The 20,313-nt window shown below is 40.3% G+C and overlaps 2 protein-coding genes across 3 annotated transcripts in view; one reads left to right on the forward strand and one right to left on the reverse strand.

Annotated features, from left to right (window-relative positions):
• The window catches only part of LOC115006322 (lymphocyte-specific protein 1-like), a 30,998-nt gene extending 20,879 nt beyond the window's left edge, over nucleotides 1-10,119 (forward strand). Inside the window, exon 14 of the mRNA XM_029428503.1 lies at nucleotides 9,785-10,119. Coding sequence (XP_029284363.1) covers nucleotides 9,785-9,810 — 26 coding nt within the window. The 3' untranslated portion in view covers nucleotides 9,811-10,119. The remainder of the gene's footprint in view (nucleotides 1-9,784) is intronic.
• Nucleotides 86-12,156, reverse strand: LOC115006321 (uncharacterized). 2 transcript variants are annotated; one of them, XM_029428502.1, is made up of 3 exons: nucleotides 12,049-12,156; nucleotides 6,955-9,155; nucleotides 86-3,876 (listed from the first exon to the last, which is right to left on the reverse strand). In XM_029428502.1, exons 2-3 carry the CDS (start codon nucleotides 9,143-9,145, stop codon nucleotides 3,698-3,700), a joined length of 2,370 nt encoding a protein of 789 aa, XP_029284362.1. In that variant the 5' UTR covers nucleotides 9,146-9,155; nucleotides 12,049-12,156; the 3' UTR covers nucleotides 86-3,697. The 2 variants fall into 2 exon arrangements, with proteins under 2 accessions (XP_029284362.1, XP_029284360.1); XM_029428500.1 differs by having other exon boundaries at nucleotides 3,738-9,155.
• Nucleotides 12,157-20,313: the final 8,157 nt, after the last annotated feature.

A 20,313-nucleotide genomic window follows, 5' to 3' on the forward strand; every position in this document is an offset into this window, starting at 1 on the left:
TTTCAATATGATCAATTGTTAAAATGTGCCTTATCTTCAGACACTAAGTTTTTTTTCTTGAAGTTTAATTGTATTAATCTCAAGAGAAGTCAAGTTTATACGATTTATAACCAAGAGGGTGGATTTAAAAAGAAAAATATTTACTTCTTATTCAAAAGAAGATCATTTGTTTTATTTATTTAAATGTAACTAACTTTATTACAAATACACTAAATGATAAGTCTCATGACATTACATATTGTTCTCATAGTCAGGAAATCCCATGGCCAAGACCAACAGTGAATGTATCTTCTAACAAGTATTGTATCAAAAGTTTATTATGACTCAATCCCAGATACACCATGCTGCCATACAAAGTACTCAGTAAAGTTTTCGCTAATAATAAGTTGGATTCATGTTATTGTAATGTGTAATCTGTAGACATGTTTAAAAAAAAAAAAAATCTAACAATAATTTTGCAGCCCCTTGTGCAGTAACTCTGAGGACCACTTAGGGATCACAGACTCCCTATTGAAGACCCATGCACTACTACTGCACCAAATGTGGATTAATCCTCTGCTGAAAATAGTCCCCAACAAAAGTACTATATCCTCCTGTTTGAGTAATGTTTGATAAAAACTAGTGACAAGCAGTTTTCTGGAAATTATTTTACCTTTAAGAAAAAAGCAATCATATATTTGTGACCCATTTTTAAAGGTTTACATCGTCAGTAGGAGCGAGTGTGCTTGAGACACGGGCAGGATAGGGAAGTCAGACAACACTGAGAGAAATTACACTGTTGGTTTTGGTCCAGTCATGATATTCATTGACAATTACAAAAATAGAACAACACAAGCATTATCCTTTAACAAGGACTTGTCAGCACTGATGTGTCACATTTTAAAACTACAGTTCTAACTAGTTCAAAGCAATGAGATAAAAAAAAGAAAAGAAATACAAGACAAGAGTTTCATATTCAACTTTATGAATCTTTGAAAGTCACACAGTAAACAAAAACATGTTATAGTTTAAGCATCAGTGTAATAAATGGGGCTATGGGTAGCTTATAGGGGTGAAGTCCCCCTAACATTAATGAAATTCCACATCATGATGGTCATCTTTGGGAAAACAACGATTTGTAATCCAATATAGAGACACATTTTTTAGCAAAACTAACGTACTAATATATGCTATGGCAGCATCTCAATCCTCCAATTCTGTGAAACATCACACCCATCATCTAATATCTGTACTTCTTCTCATCATCATCATCATCATCATCATCTTCATCATTCATTGGTATCCACTTCTACGTCCTTAAAATCTAAACTCGGTAACATTGTTCACAAGTCCTGGACAATCCACCACAAAGCAGGAAATTGAAATCCACCAACAGGGTCACTAAGTTTCCCTTAGTGATCATCAATAATATCAATAATATCGTTGATGTTGGATGGAAACAATGGATCTCCAACTTTATGGAACTAAGGAAGACAGCACTGGTGATGTAATGAAACATAATTCTGACTCTGCATCCCATTGGATATACTATGGCTGGGCAATGTGTTATGTCATGGTCTCAAATAATATATAAGCTATTATAATGTAATTTTTCTCCCAAACCGATTTTTTGAAACATTTGAGAATGCACTCTGACTTCCCATTAAGACTAATGGAAACAGATATAATAGCAGCTCTGTGAGGTTTCACTTAGACACAGCAGTGCTTTGAGCTAAATACTAACATCTACACGCTAACATTTGCACTGTGACAAATCTAACATGCTGATGTTTAGCAGTTCTAACTTTTACTATGGTCACCATCTCAGGTTACTATGTTAGCATGCTATTAGCACCAGACAAAAAGAAGCTTACAGCAGAGGCTGCTGGGAATGTCACTCGTTTTGCAGGTATTTAGTCATAAACCAAAGTGTTGGACAAAGTAAAACTTTAACCTGATGATACATCTCTCTTACGCTGAGAAGTCATCCGTGAAAATCGGATTACCTTGAAGCCGACTAGCTAGCCCGTCTAAACAACTACAACAAACCAATATGATGTATTGCCAATCCATTTAATAGTTGTTGAGATATTTCAGTCAGACAAAAGTGGTGGAAAAAAACAACATTGCAATTTCTTGAGTCGCTAGAAACAAAAATGCTAAAACATCACCTTGACAGCTATTAAGTATCTAGGCTTCTAAACAATCATAAATACTGATCATAATCCATCATATTCTTTCAATATTGCCCAGCCTCAAGATGTACCAGCCTGTGTGCTAGTAGATTTTTGCTCTGATCAAAAGCCCCAACATCCGCTTCATTTCCATCCATACCTGACTTGCAGAAACCTATTTCTGTTCTGACTCCACCTTCACGCTTCATCTCTGTTTTCCTTCTTTCAAATCCATCTGCCCTGTTCTTCCAGGAATGTAAAAGCCCAATTTATTACAGAGATATAAAACTGCCTACCAGCGGTGTACACTAAAAGCCTTACTTTCTTTAGAAAAATAGAAAAAGGTAGAGCATGACAAATGAAACAATCTTTTATCTATCAAATTATCTACAGTACATGCATTCAATATATTTAGGCCATCATCAAATGAAAAAAGAACAATCTAACCAAGAGTTGAGTTAATGAGTTGTTCCTTGCTTTCTTCATATTACCCCCTGTTTTTGTCACCTACATGTTTGATTTAATTAAAAGTGCAAAGATGCCACACCTGTATTACCACTGTGTTTTTATTTTTTCCCTAAATACATTTATACACTGATTTATAAGTCCTAAATTACCACAACTGAATTCTAAGTATTTATTTGACATAGGGATGGATTCTAGGGTCTTTACTTTCCAAGTTTAAATTATACTGTAGCTCCAGTATTGGATCAAGTAGATCGTGATTGAGTAGTAATCAATGACACTTTCTTTCCCCTCAAGAATAAAACTCCTCACCTCAACCCTGATTTAGAAGATTAATTTAATTAATTAATCAATTAAATAATCAAATCCACAAATTATTTTATGTCTATTTTCTTCCAATTCCAAATTGAGGCTCCCTAAACACATTACTTATCATTTAACAATCCCAAATATATTCTTGCATCAGTTCAAGTTACATATCTGTAGCATTTGTCGAACCAAATCCTCTGGCTTTCCTGTTGAAGTCCTTACGTTCGTCTTCCTGAGATTTGCGTTTTATGAGCCCCTTTTCAAACACTGCTGCTATTTTCGAGAGTGGCTTCTCTGCCGCCTCTTTAAGCTTTCTGGCATCAAAACGGGGGCTGTACAACAAAAGCGGCAGGCGATTGACAAAAGAAGGAACTTCTGCTTGATTGTCGTTAGGTTCCTTTTTCTTATCTGAATCTTTCTTGGTGGAGTTGATCTGCTGAATAATTCGGTCTTTCGTAGAGAACATGTGAAAGAGAAGGGCGTCCCACATCTTCAATGCCATGGGACCTTCTTTGTTGTCTACCACTTCCTTATTAGCACATTGGTCTGCTGACGACTTATCACCACCTTGATCTATTTTCTCATTGCTGCCACTGGAATCGACCTGCGATTTGGCCTCAAGCACTGGAAACGTAGGTTCCTCTGGCTCAACGACCATATGTTTCTTGAGGCGTGTCCATCCGCTGAGTTTACCCTTGAGGCCTTTTAGCTTGTGGGTTGCTTTGGGCTCAGAAGATGAAGGGGATGTCTCTGCTGTCACGGCCTTCTTGTCAGCAGTTGAAGATGCAGTTGATGTCGCTGACTTCATGGAGGGTTTCATCGCAAGAGCTTCTGTTGGTGCAGCTGTAGCTTTGGTCCTCAGAACGTCCTTGTCTTTGAGTCCAGTTTTTTGCTGAGATGGCGGTGACGTTCCTCTGTTTGGAGATGGAGCTTTGACTGAGACTGAGGCCTGAGGCAAAGAGGCAGGGGTGGTAGAGTCAATCACAGCGGCTTTAAGTATGGATGGTTTCATGTCAGAATTTGTTGCTGGCTTTGCAGGGAAAATGTTCTCTACTGGTAGCTCTGTCAATGGCTGAACATTATTGATTTGTGTGCTATTCTGGGCCGGATTGGGGGGAGACTTTGAAGAATCTGTTTTTATAACTGAGGGTTTTGTTTCTATACTGGCAGAGGCAGGTCTTGATTCTACCATATTGGGAGGTTCTGCTTTTAGAGTCGGATTACTGGTTAAAATATGAATGGGAGATTGGATGGGAGTTCTAGTTTCAGTGTTCAGTGAGAATAGTTTTTCTTCCTTAGTGGAATTTGTTGCTAGGTTTGTTTTTATCTTGTGCGTTTGGGAATGCACTTTTACCTCAGCCCTGTTAGTTAGGACTGAAGTGTTCATTTTTTCATGTGGTTTTATGTCTGGTTTTGTGATATTCTCTGGGATTAATTTAGCAGAGGGTTCAACAGTGTTAGTAGGTGTATTATTCTGAAGAGGTGTAATGTGAGGTTTTGTCTGGTGTTTCATAATGACAGAAGAAGGTTTTGTTTTGTTTGTTTCTGTTGTATGGTTTAAAGAAACAGGAGATTGAGAAGACCGGGGCAAGGTTGGAGTATAGGTTCGAATCAATGTATTACGCACTCTTTGCTCTGGTTGAGGGGAGGCTCTTGTTGCGCTCCAAGGTTTAGTTACTCTAGGAGACATAAGTGAGACTTTAGCATCACTGGTGGCTTCTGCAAGGGTGTGAATATGTGTGGCATCATGATTGTTTAAATCAGTGTGTGAGAGATTTTGAGTATTAGCAGTTAGAATGTTAGTTTCTATAGATTTCTGTGTTTCAGTGACAGATTGCCTCAACTGTTTCACTCCAGTCTGAGAGCTCACAGAATTCATAGTGGTTTGAACATTATCTCCAGAAAATGACATTTGACTTGCAATGGTTTGCTGTTCTACACTGATACTAGATATATTAGCCATGATATAACCAGAAGAAGAGGAAGCTGTTCTCTCAGTCTTAGATGTTACAGAATGTTTTGTCCTTGTAGGGGGACTTAAAGATATGTTGACTACAATTGGCTTGGTGAAAGGATATTGTTCTTTTATACTGGTTTCAGTAGTAATGTGTGGTGCAGATGTCTCATATGATATGTGTTCAGAAAGAAGGTTGGCAATCTGTTTACCATCTGCTTTTGTGTTTGTGTAGATTCTTGTTTGAGCAACAGTAACAGAAGCTGGATTTGCATCGATGGCTTGCTGTGTTGCAGATTGACTCTTAGATCTGTCTGATCTGAGCTGAGGGCTTCTTTGTGTGACATGCCTCAGTGTAGGGCTAGACAATATGGTTGTTTTACTAACCTGCGTATTAAAAGATGGTTTAATGCTCACTGATGGATCTGTCATCATAGCCAAAATAGGTTCTGTATGAAGCTTGTTAGGGACTTTGGTTTCAACTGCAAGAATACTGTGAACATTGCTGCCGGAATAGGAGTTGTTTGACTGTGCAGTTTCTATAGCAAGTCTGCTGTGTTGAATAGCCTCTACGCTTCCTGGTTGTCCAGGTGAGACAGAGTCCGTGAAAGACTTGCTGACAGTTAACAATCCTGGACACGGTTTGTTGGAAAGTTTGGTTTCGCTGCTTGGCATGCTCAGCACTGTGTTTCTTTGTTCAAGATTAGAAGCTGGTCTTGTTTCAATAACACATTTTGTTTGAATGTTTTTTGCTCTAATAGGTATACTGGGAAGACTGGGACCTGTTGGTGTTTTCCCTGTCAATAAACCTAGTATACTATTGGTGGGTTGCGAATGCAATTCTATGTCTGTTGTTGAGTTGCCAACTCTGTTAGTGTCAAAACTAGTGGGGAGTTTAGGCTCTGTGTTAATTTGGCTTGACAGTATTGCGTATTTATCTTTATCTTGGCCACTGGATAATATGCTACTCTGTGAGGTTAGCGGTACATTCTCACTAGTTTTGGTTAGCTTTGAGGGCTCTTTTGCAGGCACATTGGAGGTCCATATCTAAAGGGAATTTAGTGCCTGAATTGTTGGGTAATTTGGTTGCAGTGATAGAAAAGTCAGGTATTTTGGTGTCTGTACTAGGTTTGCGCACTAAATTAGCATTCACAGCAGGTGTATTTGGTACACTTGGTACTTGAGAAGATTTCAAAGAGAGACCTTCTCCGGGCAAATGGATCTTGTTTCCTACCGCTTGACTATTTTTGTGAATTTTAGTTTCAGTGCTGAGCTGTTGTGTATTTGTTGTGCTTTGGACGGCTGCAGATACTGTGCAGATATTGTAGTGTGCGGAACATACAGATGCTGTGACAGGCTCATGTGGCAAAATGGATCCTGTGGTAGCGATAATTGATTCTTTGGAGAGTATATTTGAGAATTTCAGCTCAGTGTTTGTTTTGTCAAGGGTACATTCTGTATTAGCAGTCACAGAAGGCAAAATGTTCCCCAGGTTTGTTTTATCGGGTAAGGTAACTCCACTGCTCGCTTTGAAATGCTGCTTAACCTCTTCCCTTTGTTTATGTAAAATCGCTTCAGCAGCCACTTTACTTGGCAGTGGTGTTTCTGAAACCAGTTTGGTGGCTTGTTGTATTCCTAAAATGAATTCACCATTTGTAATGGTAGTCCCTGAGTATTTGGGCTCTAAAACTGTGACAGGAGACTGAACAACCCGTTTTTTATGATCAGCTAAGTCAAAAGGCTTGGCAGTGAGTTGGACATTGAGATCATTGGCTGTTGATGGACTGACTCCATTGGCAGTTTTGTAAGACTGGAGCGGAGCTATTTTTACTCGTCTTTTCTGCTGTTTTGCATTTGTAACCTTGCATTCTACTTTTGTAGGTGTTTTCTCAAGATTACAACCTTTCTCTATGGCAGCTATCCCTTTTGTACTATGCTTTGTTTCTGCATTTGGATCTACTTTCACAAAGGGTGAGGAACAACTAGACAGACTATTGCTATCGGTCAGGCATGGAGTCATATTTAACGTTGCCTCTATATAAAGTAGTGCCGCATTTTGTGTGTGTACCTCACCTGCTTTAGGCATTGGTATTGGAGCCTCAGAGAATGAGGCTTTTGGTGTGGATACGTCACTTGTGGATTGTTGCATTGTTTGCTGTGCCAAGCCAAGAAGAAACTCAGGTTTTATTGTGTCCACCTTAGATGTTTTAAGTGTTTGTATTCCAATACTTTGAGCTTCTGAATGATTCTCCAACACATCTTTGCTATGTGTCACGGTCCGTTCAGCTGGAATCTCAGAATCCCTCGTAGGTTGTAAAATGTTTTCAGCAGAAACCTCCATTGAAGACGGAATATCTTGATGTCCATTGAGTTGTTTTGTTGCATCAGGCTTTGAGAGGTCTGCTCCATCTACAGCTACATCAGACTGTGTTTTATTTAAAGTGGTTTCATTACCCCTGAGGAGTGCAGGGCTGTAATGTGATGCGATAGTCCTTATCCCACCATAGGCAGCATACTCAGATGGAGTAAGCCCGTAATATGTTGATCTTGATTTGGGCTTTGAGGTTGCTAATGACATTTGACTCTCCAATAGTGACGACAAAGACTTGCGTGCATCGACCACAGGAGGCCAATAAAGGGGTGATAGGGGGCTTGGACTTTGTGGTGCTTGCATCACTGGCATTGGATTGAAATTTGTAATCTTTGGTACATTGGATAAAAATGATGGGACCTTTGGCAAAGATGAAGCTTCACTTTCAGAACCTTGAATTGTTTGTAGTTTTGGGGAGACTGGTTCTATTAGTGTTGGTTTTACCACAGCAGAGACAAGTGTAGTCATACTTGATGCTAAGTTCTCTCTTGGGTATGGCTCAGTATTGTCAAAGCTTAGATTTATTGTACTCCTCTGTGTATTTTGAATCTCTATCTCTTTGAAATTCTCCCTCTGATTTAGTTCTTTTGTTGCAGCTGGAGGTTTACTTGTACCACTGGTTTGAATTAGTGATTTCTGTTTTGGAGGTTCATTGGGAACTGCAGGTGCATGTAGACCATGGGAGGAGTTGAAAGCAGCAAATAAAAGGGGGTTAGGTTTGGATATTTCAATGAAGGGTGTGGATACTCGAGCTGGTGTACAAGAGGGAGTCTTAGGTCGTCCACAGTGGGACATGGAGACATTCAGTTTTTGATCTGTTTTCACCACTGATACAGCTGGTTTTTTTCTGTGTATGTCAGATAACGATTCTCCCTGGTAGGCTTGGTTTATGACTGTGAGGTCCTTGATGGAGGGAGGTTTAGAGATCTCATAAAATGTTGCCTTTGATGTATAAATCCTGCTTTGTGTGGCATCAGGCCTTGTCTCTTTCACTGCCTCAACAAGTGATATTTTTGAGGCGGTTATTTCAGGAGACATCTGGCTTGGAACAAAGTTGCCATTACTCGTAGGTCTGGCAGTCCAAGAGGCTGTCTGGCTCTGAGGGTTGTCTTTTGAACTGCAGTTTGTCTCCCTCTGGCTGGGAATAAATTGTTCTGTCTGAGTGTTTGATGCTGATAGCAGTGCTGGAAAACAAGGTAGGTCTGCAACCAGAGAAGGTGCCGGACCTGGGTCAGAGTTGGGGGCGGCTGGGGATAGGGTCAGACTGTGAGTTGATATTTTAGTGCTGGATTGCAACACAGCGACTGGAGGGACTGTTGTGACTGACCCATGGAAATTTGGTGTCATGTTTATATTGAAAGCAGAGGGAAGAGGGCTTCCTGGAACCTGCTCAGGTGGTGATGGGGGTGGTGAAACCGAATGTGGCATCATGAAAGGAGTCACGTCATCGAATAAAAAAGAAGAGCACTCATACAGCGGAGCCACCTGCTCTTCAGTAGTCTTGATCTGAGCTATGTAGGACTGAGGGGGCAAGCTGCCAGTTTTGTCGTAGGGGCAAATCTGAGGATGAGGGAATGCAGATGCAGAGTGATCGTAGAAGGAGTCAAAAGGGAAACTGGACACTGAAGGGTCTGCAATGTAGACTGAATCTGGTGTTCTTGGTGGGCTGGACTGGTCACTGTGCTCGAGGTCTGTACTTGCTTCGTTGACAGGCGACAAACAGGAGCGAAAGGGGACGGGCGTCTGAGAGATGCTGCATTTTTTCTTGGCTCGCTTCTTCTTGAGTTTCTGAAGCCTTGCATTGTCTTTGCCTGGTTTTGGCAGTAAGGGCGGAGGATACTGCTGGGAAAGGTCAGGCTCTATCCCGTTACTGTAGCCAACTTCCATCAGCATTTTTAAACTTCTGCAAGACAAATAAGACACACCAGTATATTTGTCTTCAGCCAAAAATGTACTTAATAACAGCAAAGCAACAGTCAAATTATTCATCAAAAGAGGTCTGTTGTGTAAAAGTTGGTATCATCATATTTGCTGGATAACAGAACTGTTTTAACTTGATTTGTCATCAATACTAATAATGAATTCACATTTTCCAAAAAAGCAAATTAAAAGAGAGAATTAGAGTCAAGATCCAACAGATCTCATGAAAAGGTTTCACATCACATTACTGTTTTGTTGTTGGCTTTTATGATTTAGGAGATTATTAAGACGTCAGAGCAGGATTTTGATGAGATGCCGGTGGCATGGTGTGATGTTCTCAATTACTTAGCAGTTGGAAATGTTAAGGAGTTTTGTTTCATTCTATTCATTCATCAGTGATTAATTGGCCGGCAGCTGAGATGTCTGCCATTAAAATAGTACTTTCTGGTCTCTGTATGATTTGATTCATACAGAGACCAGAAAGTACTATTTTTATGGCAGACATCTCAGCCGCCGGCCAATTAATTTGTTTTTAATTACTTATGGATATAATAGTTATTTGATTAAGATCATTAATTGTGTTGATAATACGCTCATTTTCTTCCTTTTCAGCTGGACAGTTCTACGAAGATTTGTGAAACACATGCTGGACTTTGAAGAATTTTGGATTATGAAAACCAACAACTTTGATTCTGCACACATGTTAGCCACTATCACTTCATTTTTCCATGTATTTCACATTTTAAGTTGGTATAAGTGCTTAAATCCTGATGTAATGACACATTTCTTCTGAAACTTATCATTTAACAAAAAGGTAGTGAAGCAAATAGTGAGTCTTTTTTTCAGTTTATACTTTGCAGGTATTAATTTTATCCTGTGAATAATATGCTCAGCAATAGTGCATCTTTTAATACTATGAAATCATTTCAATAAAACACATTCCTGATTCCTGATTTGATTCTTGAATACTTTAGATGTTAGAGAGTCTTTGCTTCCATTGTCATTTACTGTGTAGGCAAGCTTATTGTCTTCTACTGTGTTCCCAGTATAGTGTACACAGCTGCTTCCCAACTGTACGGATTTATCCCACGCTAATGGCTCCGAGACTAGTCTGAACCTAGCTTTAGAAAACTATGAGCTCTCATGACAACAAGCTCATTAGCAGGTTTCAAAACTCTTAATTGGGTCCTGAAGATGCTGCATGGCTACAAGATGTGTCACCATTTGAAATAGAAAGGCATGTAAAGCTGTTGCTTATGGCAAGGCTGCTTTGAAATGATGACAAACTGCTTATGAAAATAGTCTCTCAAGGAGACTGTCAGATTTAAAAATGACCTCTGCAGGAAATATAAGTAAACCCGAAGGAGGATGATTGACACATACAGGAGGGCTGACCAGGTTCATGCAGGGAGGAAGGGGGGCAGCATTTAGCTAATTTTCATAACCAAGGAACATTTTAAACATGAGCAGCAGTGAATTGGTTTAGTCATTAGCATTACAAGCAAACAATAAGAAGGTCAAAGGTCAGAAGCATAATTAACTGACAATAAACGTCACATACATTCTTCTGCAACCAGGATTACAATAGCCAAAGATGGTTCTAGTTTTCCAGTTTGAGTTGAAGTTGAATTTGGATATGCACAATATCTGAAAGCTTATACAAAAGATAATTAATATTCTAATGTGACTGACATTTTACAATATTTGGTTTTGTTCACTATCATACTTTTACTTGGTTTTCTAGAGAGGTAACATGAGCTGAATTGTTCCCTTTCCGTCTGAATTATGAAGTGGATCTTTGGGTAACACTAGAAAGGGTTTACGGTCTAATTTTAGACCGAGGGAAATAAGAGCAAATACAGAGCACCTGCTGCCTGCTATCCCACACTCACATAAACAGCCTCAGTCTGCTGGAAATCAATCCAAGGCCTAAATCCTCTCAGAGCTGCGACGACTGTGAGCTTAGCCTCATATTTTGGAGAGATGATTATCTTAAATTTTAATATATGTCATGTTAGCACCAGTTTGATCTGAGAGAAGCAGGATAATTTTACCCAATGGTATATTGTCTGCAGATTTAACAATCTCTGTTTTAAATTTTTAAAGTAGAGAAACTGCAGCATAGAAATGACTCCTGTGAGATGTTGTCTCTGTCTTGAAAGTTAAACACTGAGATGTTTGTCCTCGGTATGAGCAAATGCTTAACATGAATCCCTGTTGTCAAAGTGACTCCTGCAGTCACAGTGACATGGAGGCCAGCTGACACATGAGATGTCCCCCTTTTAAGGCTCTGGGGTTGGATATCTGGGAGGCTTCCATTGGAGCAGCTCAAAAGGGGAAAGTATAAGATTAGCTTTGTGATAAAACTGGGCCGTGACCTCTATCTATTTAGCTTTAAAGAACACATTTAACAAAATGGAAGACAAGCTCTTTATTAATCATCAGGTTGCTACAATATGAATCTGAGCAGCACTTACCTGAGGTGGAAATAAGAGTTGTCTGTGTTTTGCTGGCCAGGCAGCAAAACAAACAATTTAGTGTAAAAAGAGACTCTTTATTTATTTAAAACTAAAAGTGGAAGGCTAATAAATGTATAATCAATGTGCTGGTGTGCAGCATTTGTTAATGGCTGTCTCATGCTTACATTTATCTATCATGGCACAAACATGTGCAGAATCATACAACATGGTTTGCAAGCTCTTCCTCTCACACATATATTGTCTGATATGCTTCATGCGTTTAAGATTTCAGACCGTGCACGTGCTTCTATCAAATCCTATGCACTGTTTGCAGGTTAGCACCTGGCCAATGGGTCAGGACCACTGTGCAGTACCACCAGCTTGTCAATCAACAGACACTGAGTTTGAGTGGTTTACCTTTGGCGAGCGGCTGTCGGGACAAACTGCTCTCTGCTTGTTAATCCCGGCTCAGAGTGCCACAGGGCCACACATCCTGAAGTGAAGTGAAACCTTAGGGAGCGAGCCACCGTGCCCGTGGCCACTCCAAAAATAAAACTGTTGCCTTGAGTGTGTGTTGCAGTGACAGGGGGGTTTCCAGGCCACCTGAGATGGCTGAGGCGCAGACCTCACAGGCGGTCGGCAGACACCTCCACCTGAGGAAAGGTGTTTGTTTTTGTCAGCTCAGCAGACCAGCGAGGAAAAATCCAGTAGGTAGTCAGGTCATGAGCCTAATTACCTGACATCAACAAGAGTGGATTCAATATTTTTTAACCCAACCCTGTTGTTTACCATTACAACCTCAAACACAGCTTTGGTTTGGGGGAAATAACCACTAATTTACAGATTCTCAGTCCGGTTCAGGCTTTCAAAAATAAAGCTCCATTTACAAAAATAAGTATTTTATGTTTTCATGTATTCATGTTTTTTTCTTTCAGGCTTGATTAACTTCATTTTGACTAAATCTTCTGTTTTCAGTACAGATGTACTCTAGATTAAAAGTCCTGATAGACTGGAGCAGATTTGAAACCATCTTTCTATCAGTAGAACATGTGTGATTATATTATTAGCTTCCTGTTTTCTAAAAAGAAGATTTAAATTGACTATGAAGTAATCTATGAATGTATGAAGTAACACATTTGATTGCTAAAACAAAATGGCAAAGTTTTTCTTAACCCAAAGCTATGGGTAAAGTTGTATGTACACTTCTGAAGTATTTTAATAAGGTTTGGGTTGAAAGACTGTGAACCTATCCTCTATTTAACAGCCAGACTGTGTGTACTATACAGTTACAGTGCCTGTCAACTGCTGCTATTAACACTTATTGCCATGTGGTGCCTGTTCTGTAAATCAAGTGTCACTTTACGTCATAAAACTTTACTTCCTCTTGTGGAATTCATTTCTATGAGGCTGGTTGAGGAAGTGGGCCGGGGACAAGACGATTGCTGCTTTTAAATCATGATGGAGTAGTCTACCGGTCTGAGTTTTGGCCAGACATGTACACCAGTAACATCACTGGTATCACACAGGACCCTCTAGTGCAGGGGTAGGGAACCTCCGGCCTCCGAGCCGTATACGGCCCGTGAGACCATTTGATCCGGCCCTCGAGGTAATTCATAAACGCATGCAAAAAAATCCACTAGAAAAAAACCCAAACCAATCTAGACAGCAATAGTATAAAACGAGCGACTGATTGTTTTTCCTGGCCAATGTCAGGGTCCTTGAACACAACACGAGCGAATTCAATGTGTTTTTTTTTTCTTTCGCGAATTAAAAAATATATTATTATTTTTTATTCACATCTCACTTTTCACATTGACAGGTGCTCTTTTATTAAATAAACTAAACACTTATGCTATTGATCTAATTTATGTGCACGTTTCAGTTTGTACTGTCTACTTTGCGCATTCACATTCTCTCCTTCGCTCCGTTTTGCGAAGGGCGGGGCTTCGCAACTGACATACACGTGCGCACACACCTACACGTGCGCACACACCTACAGAGCGGAAGAAAGGAGAGGGGAGAACTAAATAGAAACCGCGCCACGCACGCGCACGCAATCTCCCTGCGCTACCCACGCAATCTCCCCGCGCCACGCACGCGCACGCAATCACCACACTCAGTGTTGTTGTACTACAGCCTCTGGACAACAGTGGCAGTGTTGTGCAGCATTGAGCAGCAGCACCCCAGTCATTGGCCCCTGCACTAAAATGTTAATATCTTAGCTAGCTGTCTGTGGACCAGCTGGTATCTCAATTAATGAATTAACACGGCCAAAAAAACTTGGGAGCACCTACAAATCCTGCATGTTCTTTTTGTGCTTTTAAACTTAATCCAGCTGTAGCCTATCCAGCTTATTATGAGTAAGTACATTTTAATTTATTTTAGTTCACCCCTCTCCTTTCCTCCACTGTGTCTCTGACTATAGGTGTTTGCCGCCGCCCTTCACGAAGTACAGCGGAGGAGAGAATGTGAATGGCAGAGCAAAAATAAAAAATTGTGATACAAAAAAAAACTTTCTTTTCTTAAATGTATTTTAATTGTGTTGGGTTTTGAAGCCCAAAGGGCGCTGTGATTGCCTTTCAAAAGAATCCAGTAAACTTCTAGATGATCAAGATACTTATTTATTTAAAATGATGATGACAGCATTTCAAAAATACCCTCAGCCGAGGACACTTTCACACACCAAGTCCACAGTCCGAATCAATAAAGAGCCAGTTAGCTGTCTGTTGGTAAAAGTGAAAGTGGTACAAAAACATCATAAACATTTCATTATATTCTCTACATAAGGACGTCATCGTCTCTCATTGGTCCATGTTGGCGCGGTTATGCCCCTTGGTGAGCAGTCTTGTTGTGACGAGATGGAGGTGGACCTGAAACTCTTTGAAGAGAACCTACAGTGCTTCATTCATAACTAATATAGTGCTCATTATACATTTGTGCAGAAATACATGTTGTGCAATAATACATTTTGACTGAGGTGGACGAGTACATGTGATAATCATTAAGTGTGACACAATACAATCAGGAGTTTATTTACTTCACAATTGCTTTATCTACAAATACCCCCCTGCAGTACCTCCACGGACCCCCTGGGGGTCGCGGACCCCCTGTTGAAGACCTATGCATTAGGGGCCTTTTCTGGCTACCTGATGAATTTAGGTGCAATATTCACTCTTCTTTTAGCTCGGGTTTGGTCTTATGACAGTACACCATCAGGGCTGTCTGAGAGTAGCAGATACTGTAGTAGTGATGAGGACTCAAGTCCAGATACTTTTCTTGTTTAACCAATTTTTTATTTCACTAGTGTGAAAGCATTGCGTTAGCTCACGCAAAGCACTAAAGTCTGGCTTGCATTTCATCATCAGCTACTCAATTCATGCTTCACCATCAGCGGCTCCTTCACAGCCATAACTTGGCTACCAGCTGACACGTGACAATCATATTTATTCAGGTGTGCAGCGTGGCCATTATAACCGTACACCTCTCACTATTACTCTGGCTCAATTCCAATCCAGCGCCTACACCCTCTCCCTACCCACTTCCTCTCCGTTTGCATGTTTGCGTAGAGGGCCTGCCATACTAAATGCCGTTCCAAACCAAATAGCGGGGAGTGGAAGTGGGTTATAAAACCCTCCAACCGCGAGTCTGCATCAATCCTGACTTAACCAGCTGCCCTTACTGACAACGTGCAATGCTGTTTGTGTCCGTCATGGAACACTCACACGGTGTAAAAATAGTTCCGTGCAAATATTTACTGGTAAACTGCGCAAACTAAGACAGACATTTAATATTACCATACAGATGTTAAGAACTTAAAGGTTACATTGTATTTGTATCTTTTACTTCAGATCAAATATACCTGTCTTTAGTTTATAAAACGGTACACGTTTATTTGATTGTACAGTTTTCTATATTTACAGGGACTGTTGCAAAAACCAAGAAGCTCATAAACCTCAGAGTTAAAAACGAGAAGAGGTTTAAAAAGTCTCTAAAGAATTTAATTTGGAGGCATCATTTCACATTCATATGCAACATTCAGCCAAACTGCTGAAATTCTGAGAGCAGGTCAAAATAACAATGCTATCTTATAATCTTCACATGTGGCATCAGCCTGTTTGTGTCCCTAACCACAGTTAGTTTAGTAATGAAAGGTGTATAACGATCTATACATGGAATCGGAGTTTCGGGCTTCCGGTGGTATCGCAATGCATGCTGGTGTGGCGGGACTAGAAAAGTGAGAGTTGGGTCTAGCCAACTCTACAAGGGCCGCCATATTGGATTTCTTCTCCACATTGTATTTGGCTAGTTTTTAGTGTGTAATCATCGCTCTTCTAGTTATGGGATTTGGACACCGAAATTGTGTGATGAATGGATGTTCAAACAGTGGGAAGAAGCTAAATAAATGGGCAGAATCTCATTGTGAGCTTCACGATTGCTAGATATTTGTTTCAACCAGCCAGAGTCAAACAGTCTAAATGCTTTGCCTTCTTTGTATTCGTTCAAAGTTTGTTTATGAAACTCGACATGGTTCCCTGGGTGGTCAGACATTAAAAATAATGTTATATCGCTGAGGTATATCGGTGGCCAAGAAGTCATGCTGTTGTTTTCATTGACCCAGCCATCCTGCGATGTCAAGGGATCAGGCACTGAAACGCCACTCGGCATAACCAAAAGCTTAGTCTTTTCTTTTTCTGTGATTGAAAGTCTTTCGTTAGCTGTTGGTTGCTCCTCAATGCTCATCTCTGATGCAGCAAACACCCTGGCAATAAGCTCCAGTTTTGTTCCTGAAACCTTTAAATTCCGCTTGCGTCAAAATTCTTTCAAAGCTTCGACTTTCCACATCTGAAACTCATCATAAGAAAGGAGTTCAGGACTCATTGTAGAGTAGTAGGTTTGTTTACAAATCAAACCCCAAAAGTAAAAATACGCTTGTAGAATAAGCTAAATACAATGTAAACACGTAGAGAAGAAATCCAATATGGCGGCCCTTGTAGAGTTGGTGCTCACTTTTCTATGCCCGCCACACCAGCATGCATTGCGATTCCACCGGAAGCCCGAAACTTCGACTCCATATATACGTTAGATCAGGGGTCTTCAACGTTTTTCAGGCCAAGGACCCCCAAACTGGTGTAGCAAGGAGCAGGGATCCCCTGCTTCAAACGAAGGGGACAGGGGGACGGGGGGACGGGTGCTGTTGGAGTTCTGTGCAAGGGGGGTGGGAATGATGTGAATGTGAAAATATAATATATTTTCTAAAAAATGTTTTGCTTTATCTACAAACAATTATGCGACCCCCCTGCAGTACCTCCGCGGACCCCCTGGGGGTCACGGACCCCCTGTTGAAGACCTATGTGTTAGATCATAGGTCTTCAACAGGAGGTACTGCAGGAAGGGTCGCAAAATTGTTTGTAATTAAAGCAACATTTATACTTTATAATACTGTACTTCGCGAAGGGCGGCGACACACACCTACAGTCAGAGACAGAGTGGAGGAAAGGAGAGGGGTGAACTAAAATAAATTTGCGGTACGCAATTTTACAGTGTAAATTAAAAATGTAATTTGCTGAAGGAGTTAATGTACTCACAAAAGTTAGATATTTGGTGGTGGAAAATATAAACACAGAAATAAACAAGCGTGGAGAAAACACTAGCCCATCAACCAAGAAAACCTTGGGGCTTGTAGAAGGAATCTCACCTGAATGAGCATTATAAGCAAATACTAAAGTCATATAATTAACAAAAGTGAACAAAAAGCAAACATAAATCAAGCAAAAACATAAAATAATGTAGTAAGAGTGTGTGTGCATTTGCATAATGTGTGAAGCGTGTATGCTTAAAAAAGCACCCCTGTGTGTTTCCTTATGAGAGAGATGGGTCATTTCTAGTCAGATATGTTCAGTACAAATAGTTTGGTTTCTCAAACAGGACCTATGCCTATATTTGTATTTCTACATCGACCAAAATGCAAATAACTGTTCCACTCTGCACAAACTCTTGTCTTCGGAGGTCCTTGACATAAAAAAGTTTGTCTGGTTTTCTCAAAAACCCAAGACTGCTGAGTTTTTAAAAATCTTTTTACTTTTTACTCCTCAGGGAAGCGGGGAAAAACATTTAATAAATGTGAAAAGTGAATAAGTAATTAGTTATAATAGAATGCATATTTAGAATATTTCAGTAGAGGCAATGAATATATGACAATAGAATAGAAATAATTTAGTTTTACTTTTTGATAATACGGTATTCAAGGTTGTAGATCTGCTGCTGCACACTTTAATTTTTTTATGTACGTTATCTACTGCTCCAGAAATCACATTAAGTCTAGTTCTATTATTATTCTATTATTGTGTTAAGCCGTGACACACCAGGCCGATATCGGATGTTGGCCATGTTTTAGCGGTGTGTCCCACATCGGCATTTTTCGGCCCTGCGACAGTCTGAGACCATTGGCAAAATAAGCAAACGACTTAAGTCAAGAGGCGCACACAGAAGGTGTTTATTTTTCATCTTCATCTTATCTGAATACAAGGTTTTTTAACAACATCATGGCCATCTGGAATGAAGCCATTGAAGACCAACTGATCAGCATGATGAAAATGGAAAGAAAACGCTATTTCTGGTTTGCATGTACGCAGTCTGAGGTCTTCCGGTGGCCTCGTTTGGCTGTAGTCGTTGCGGTGGGTTCAAGCGTGACTTTTTGGCCAAGACAAAGGCAACATGAGGCGACACAGCAGGCGGCTCCGTCGCCACTAGTACTTATATGTCTGCTTGGTCTGTCAGGGCCTTTACTCTACACTGACTGATTGACTGACTGGTTGATGAAGTGTCTGGTACCCACACACACACACACACACACACAGACACACACACACACACACACACACACACACACACACACACACACACACACACACACACACACACACACACACACACACACACACACACACACACACACACACACACACACACATACACACACACACTTTCCCTCCATTGTCTGGATGCCAAGCTGATGTGTAACCCCCCCTCTTGGCCTTCTATCACTGTAAATTTAGCAACAGAAGCTTCTCAGCTGCTCCTTTCCAAAACCTGAGCCCTCCTCTTCCATCCACAGTATTTCACCAATCTCCTTCTCCAGGGTCATGCCTACCCCTCTCAAATCCTGAGCCCTCCTCTACCCATCCTTTCCACACAAAAACATATACACTACACACACACCTCACTCTCATCCCCTAGCCAATAAGGGCCTGATGAGCTCAAGTATCACTATAACACAAGGACTTATTCTCTGAGCGGAGCCTGCAGATTCTTACAGACCTTCATCTTCATCGTCCAAGGAGCTTCTCTTCCTTTCTGAGGTAAGACGACCACTGACCTAACCTAACCTGAAATCAATCGTCACTACTGAACAACATGTTTTTGACTATTTCTTTCTTTTTTCATGCCAGAATCAGCTTGTTGTAGTTTTTATTGCATTTGTGTGCAGCAGGACAAAAGAGCCCCAAGTGTTGTAAGAGACAACACTCTCCAACACGGCCATGCTGTATCCTCAGGAGTAACGTTTGAAATAGACGTAGACATGTTCATGTCTAACATGTCAAACATGTATAGTTTATGTTTGGCATAGTTAACAGTCTTGAGAGTAGGAGTCCAGTTTCCTAAGACCAGACTGATTAACTCGTAAATTGTCTCGTAAAAAATTCAACTATGTAATTAAATCATGTGTTTTATGTATCTATTTCTTTAGGATGTAGATCATCATTTGAGAGCTCTGGAGGGAAATAGATGAGTGTATTTTAGTTATGAAAGGTGTATAACGTACTGTGATATACTGCCAAATGTTCTGTGAAAGAAGTTTGCACCTTCACTTTATGTGATGTAGAGGTGTTCAGCTGTGAAGCTGTGAATTGCAGCTATAAATGGATTTTACTTTTTATGTTTTCCATCTCTTTCATTTGGCATCAGACTGTTTTTACCACCAGCATTATCTTTACATGCACTCCCAAATAGCATACTTGTCGCATTGGCACTGAAGTTTGACATTGGACAAAAAACTGGGAACCGCTTAATTGTGTTTCCTGGGGAAACGGTGCTGGTAGTTTGGAGAGGCTCACAGATGTGCAGTCGACATTCACCACCAAAATCACAATTACACTTAGTGCTTATCTTATTTCTTATATGCCTCGAAGAAATGCTGATTCTGTGAAGGCCTGAAATGTATTTTCAAATGTACTTTGTTATATTTATTACAGTGCTTTTAATGAACATTGGCAATTCTCTTGTCTTTGTCTCCTGCATATCCTGTATTGTAAATGTGATTCTTCCCCCTATTGTACATGTCAGCGTATGAATATCTGCGCATGCATGTTCAAAGAAGAGCAGCTGTTGAATTGTCAGATTTTCATTTTAAATTTGGCTTCTCCCTCAAAATGACTGCCATATCCTTTTTTCTCTTTTATACATTGTTATTATACACACACATATATACAGAAAGATTCTCCTCCTGTAACCTCTTGTCGGTATGTTGAACTTTAAACTTTAAACAGCCACGCATCCATCATGGTCGTGCTGGAAACCAGGCTGGCATCTTAGACATCCGAGTTTTTGAGATAGTGATGATACACAAGGTCTGTTTGCTGTCACATCCTTCACCAGACGATGTATCCGTCTATAAATTCGTCT

The sequence above is a fragment of the Cottoperca gobio genome, chromosome 3 (assembly GCF_900634415.1).
Source record: "Cottoperca gobio chromosome 3, fCotGob3.1, whole genome shotgun sequence".
Classification (NCBI taxonomy): Eukaryota; Metazoa; Chordata; class Actinopteri; order Perciformes; family Bovichtidae; genus Cottoperca; species Cottoperca gobio.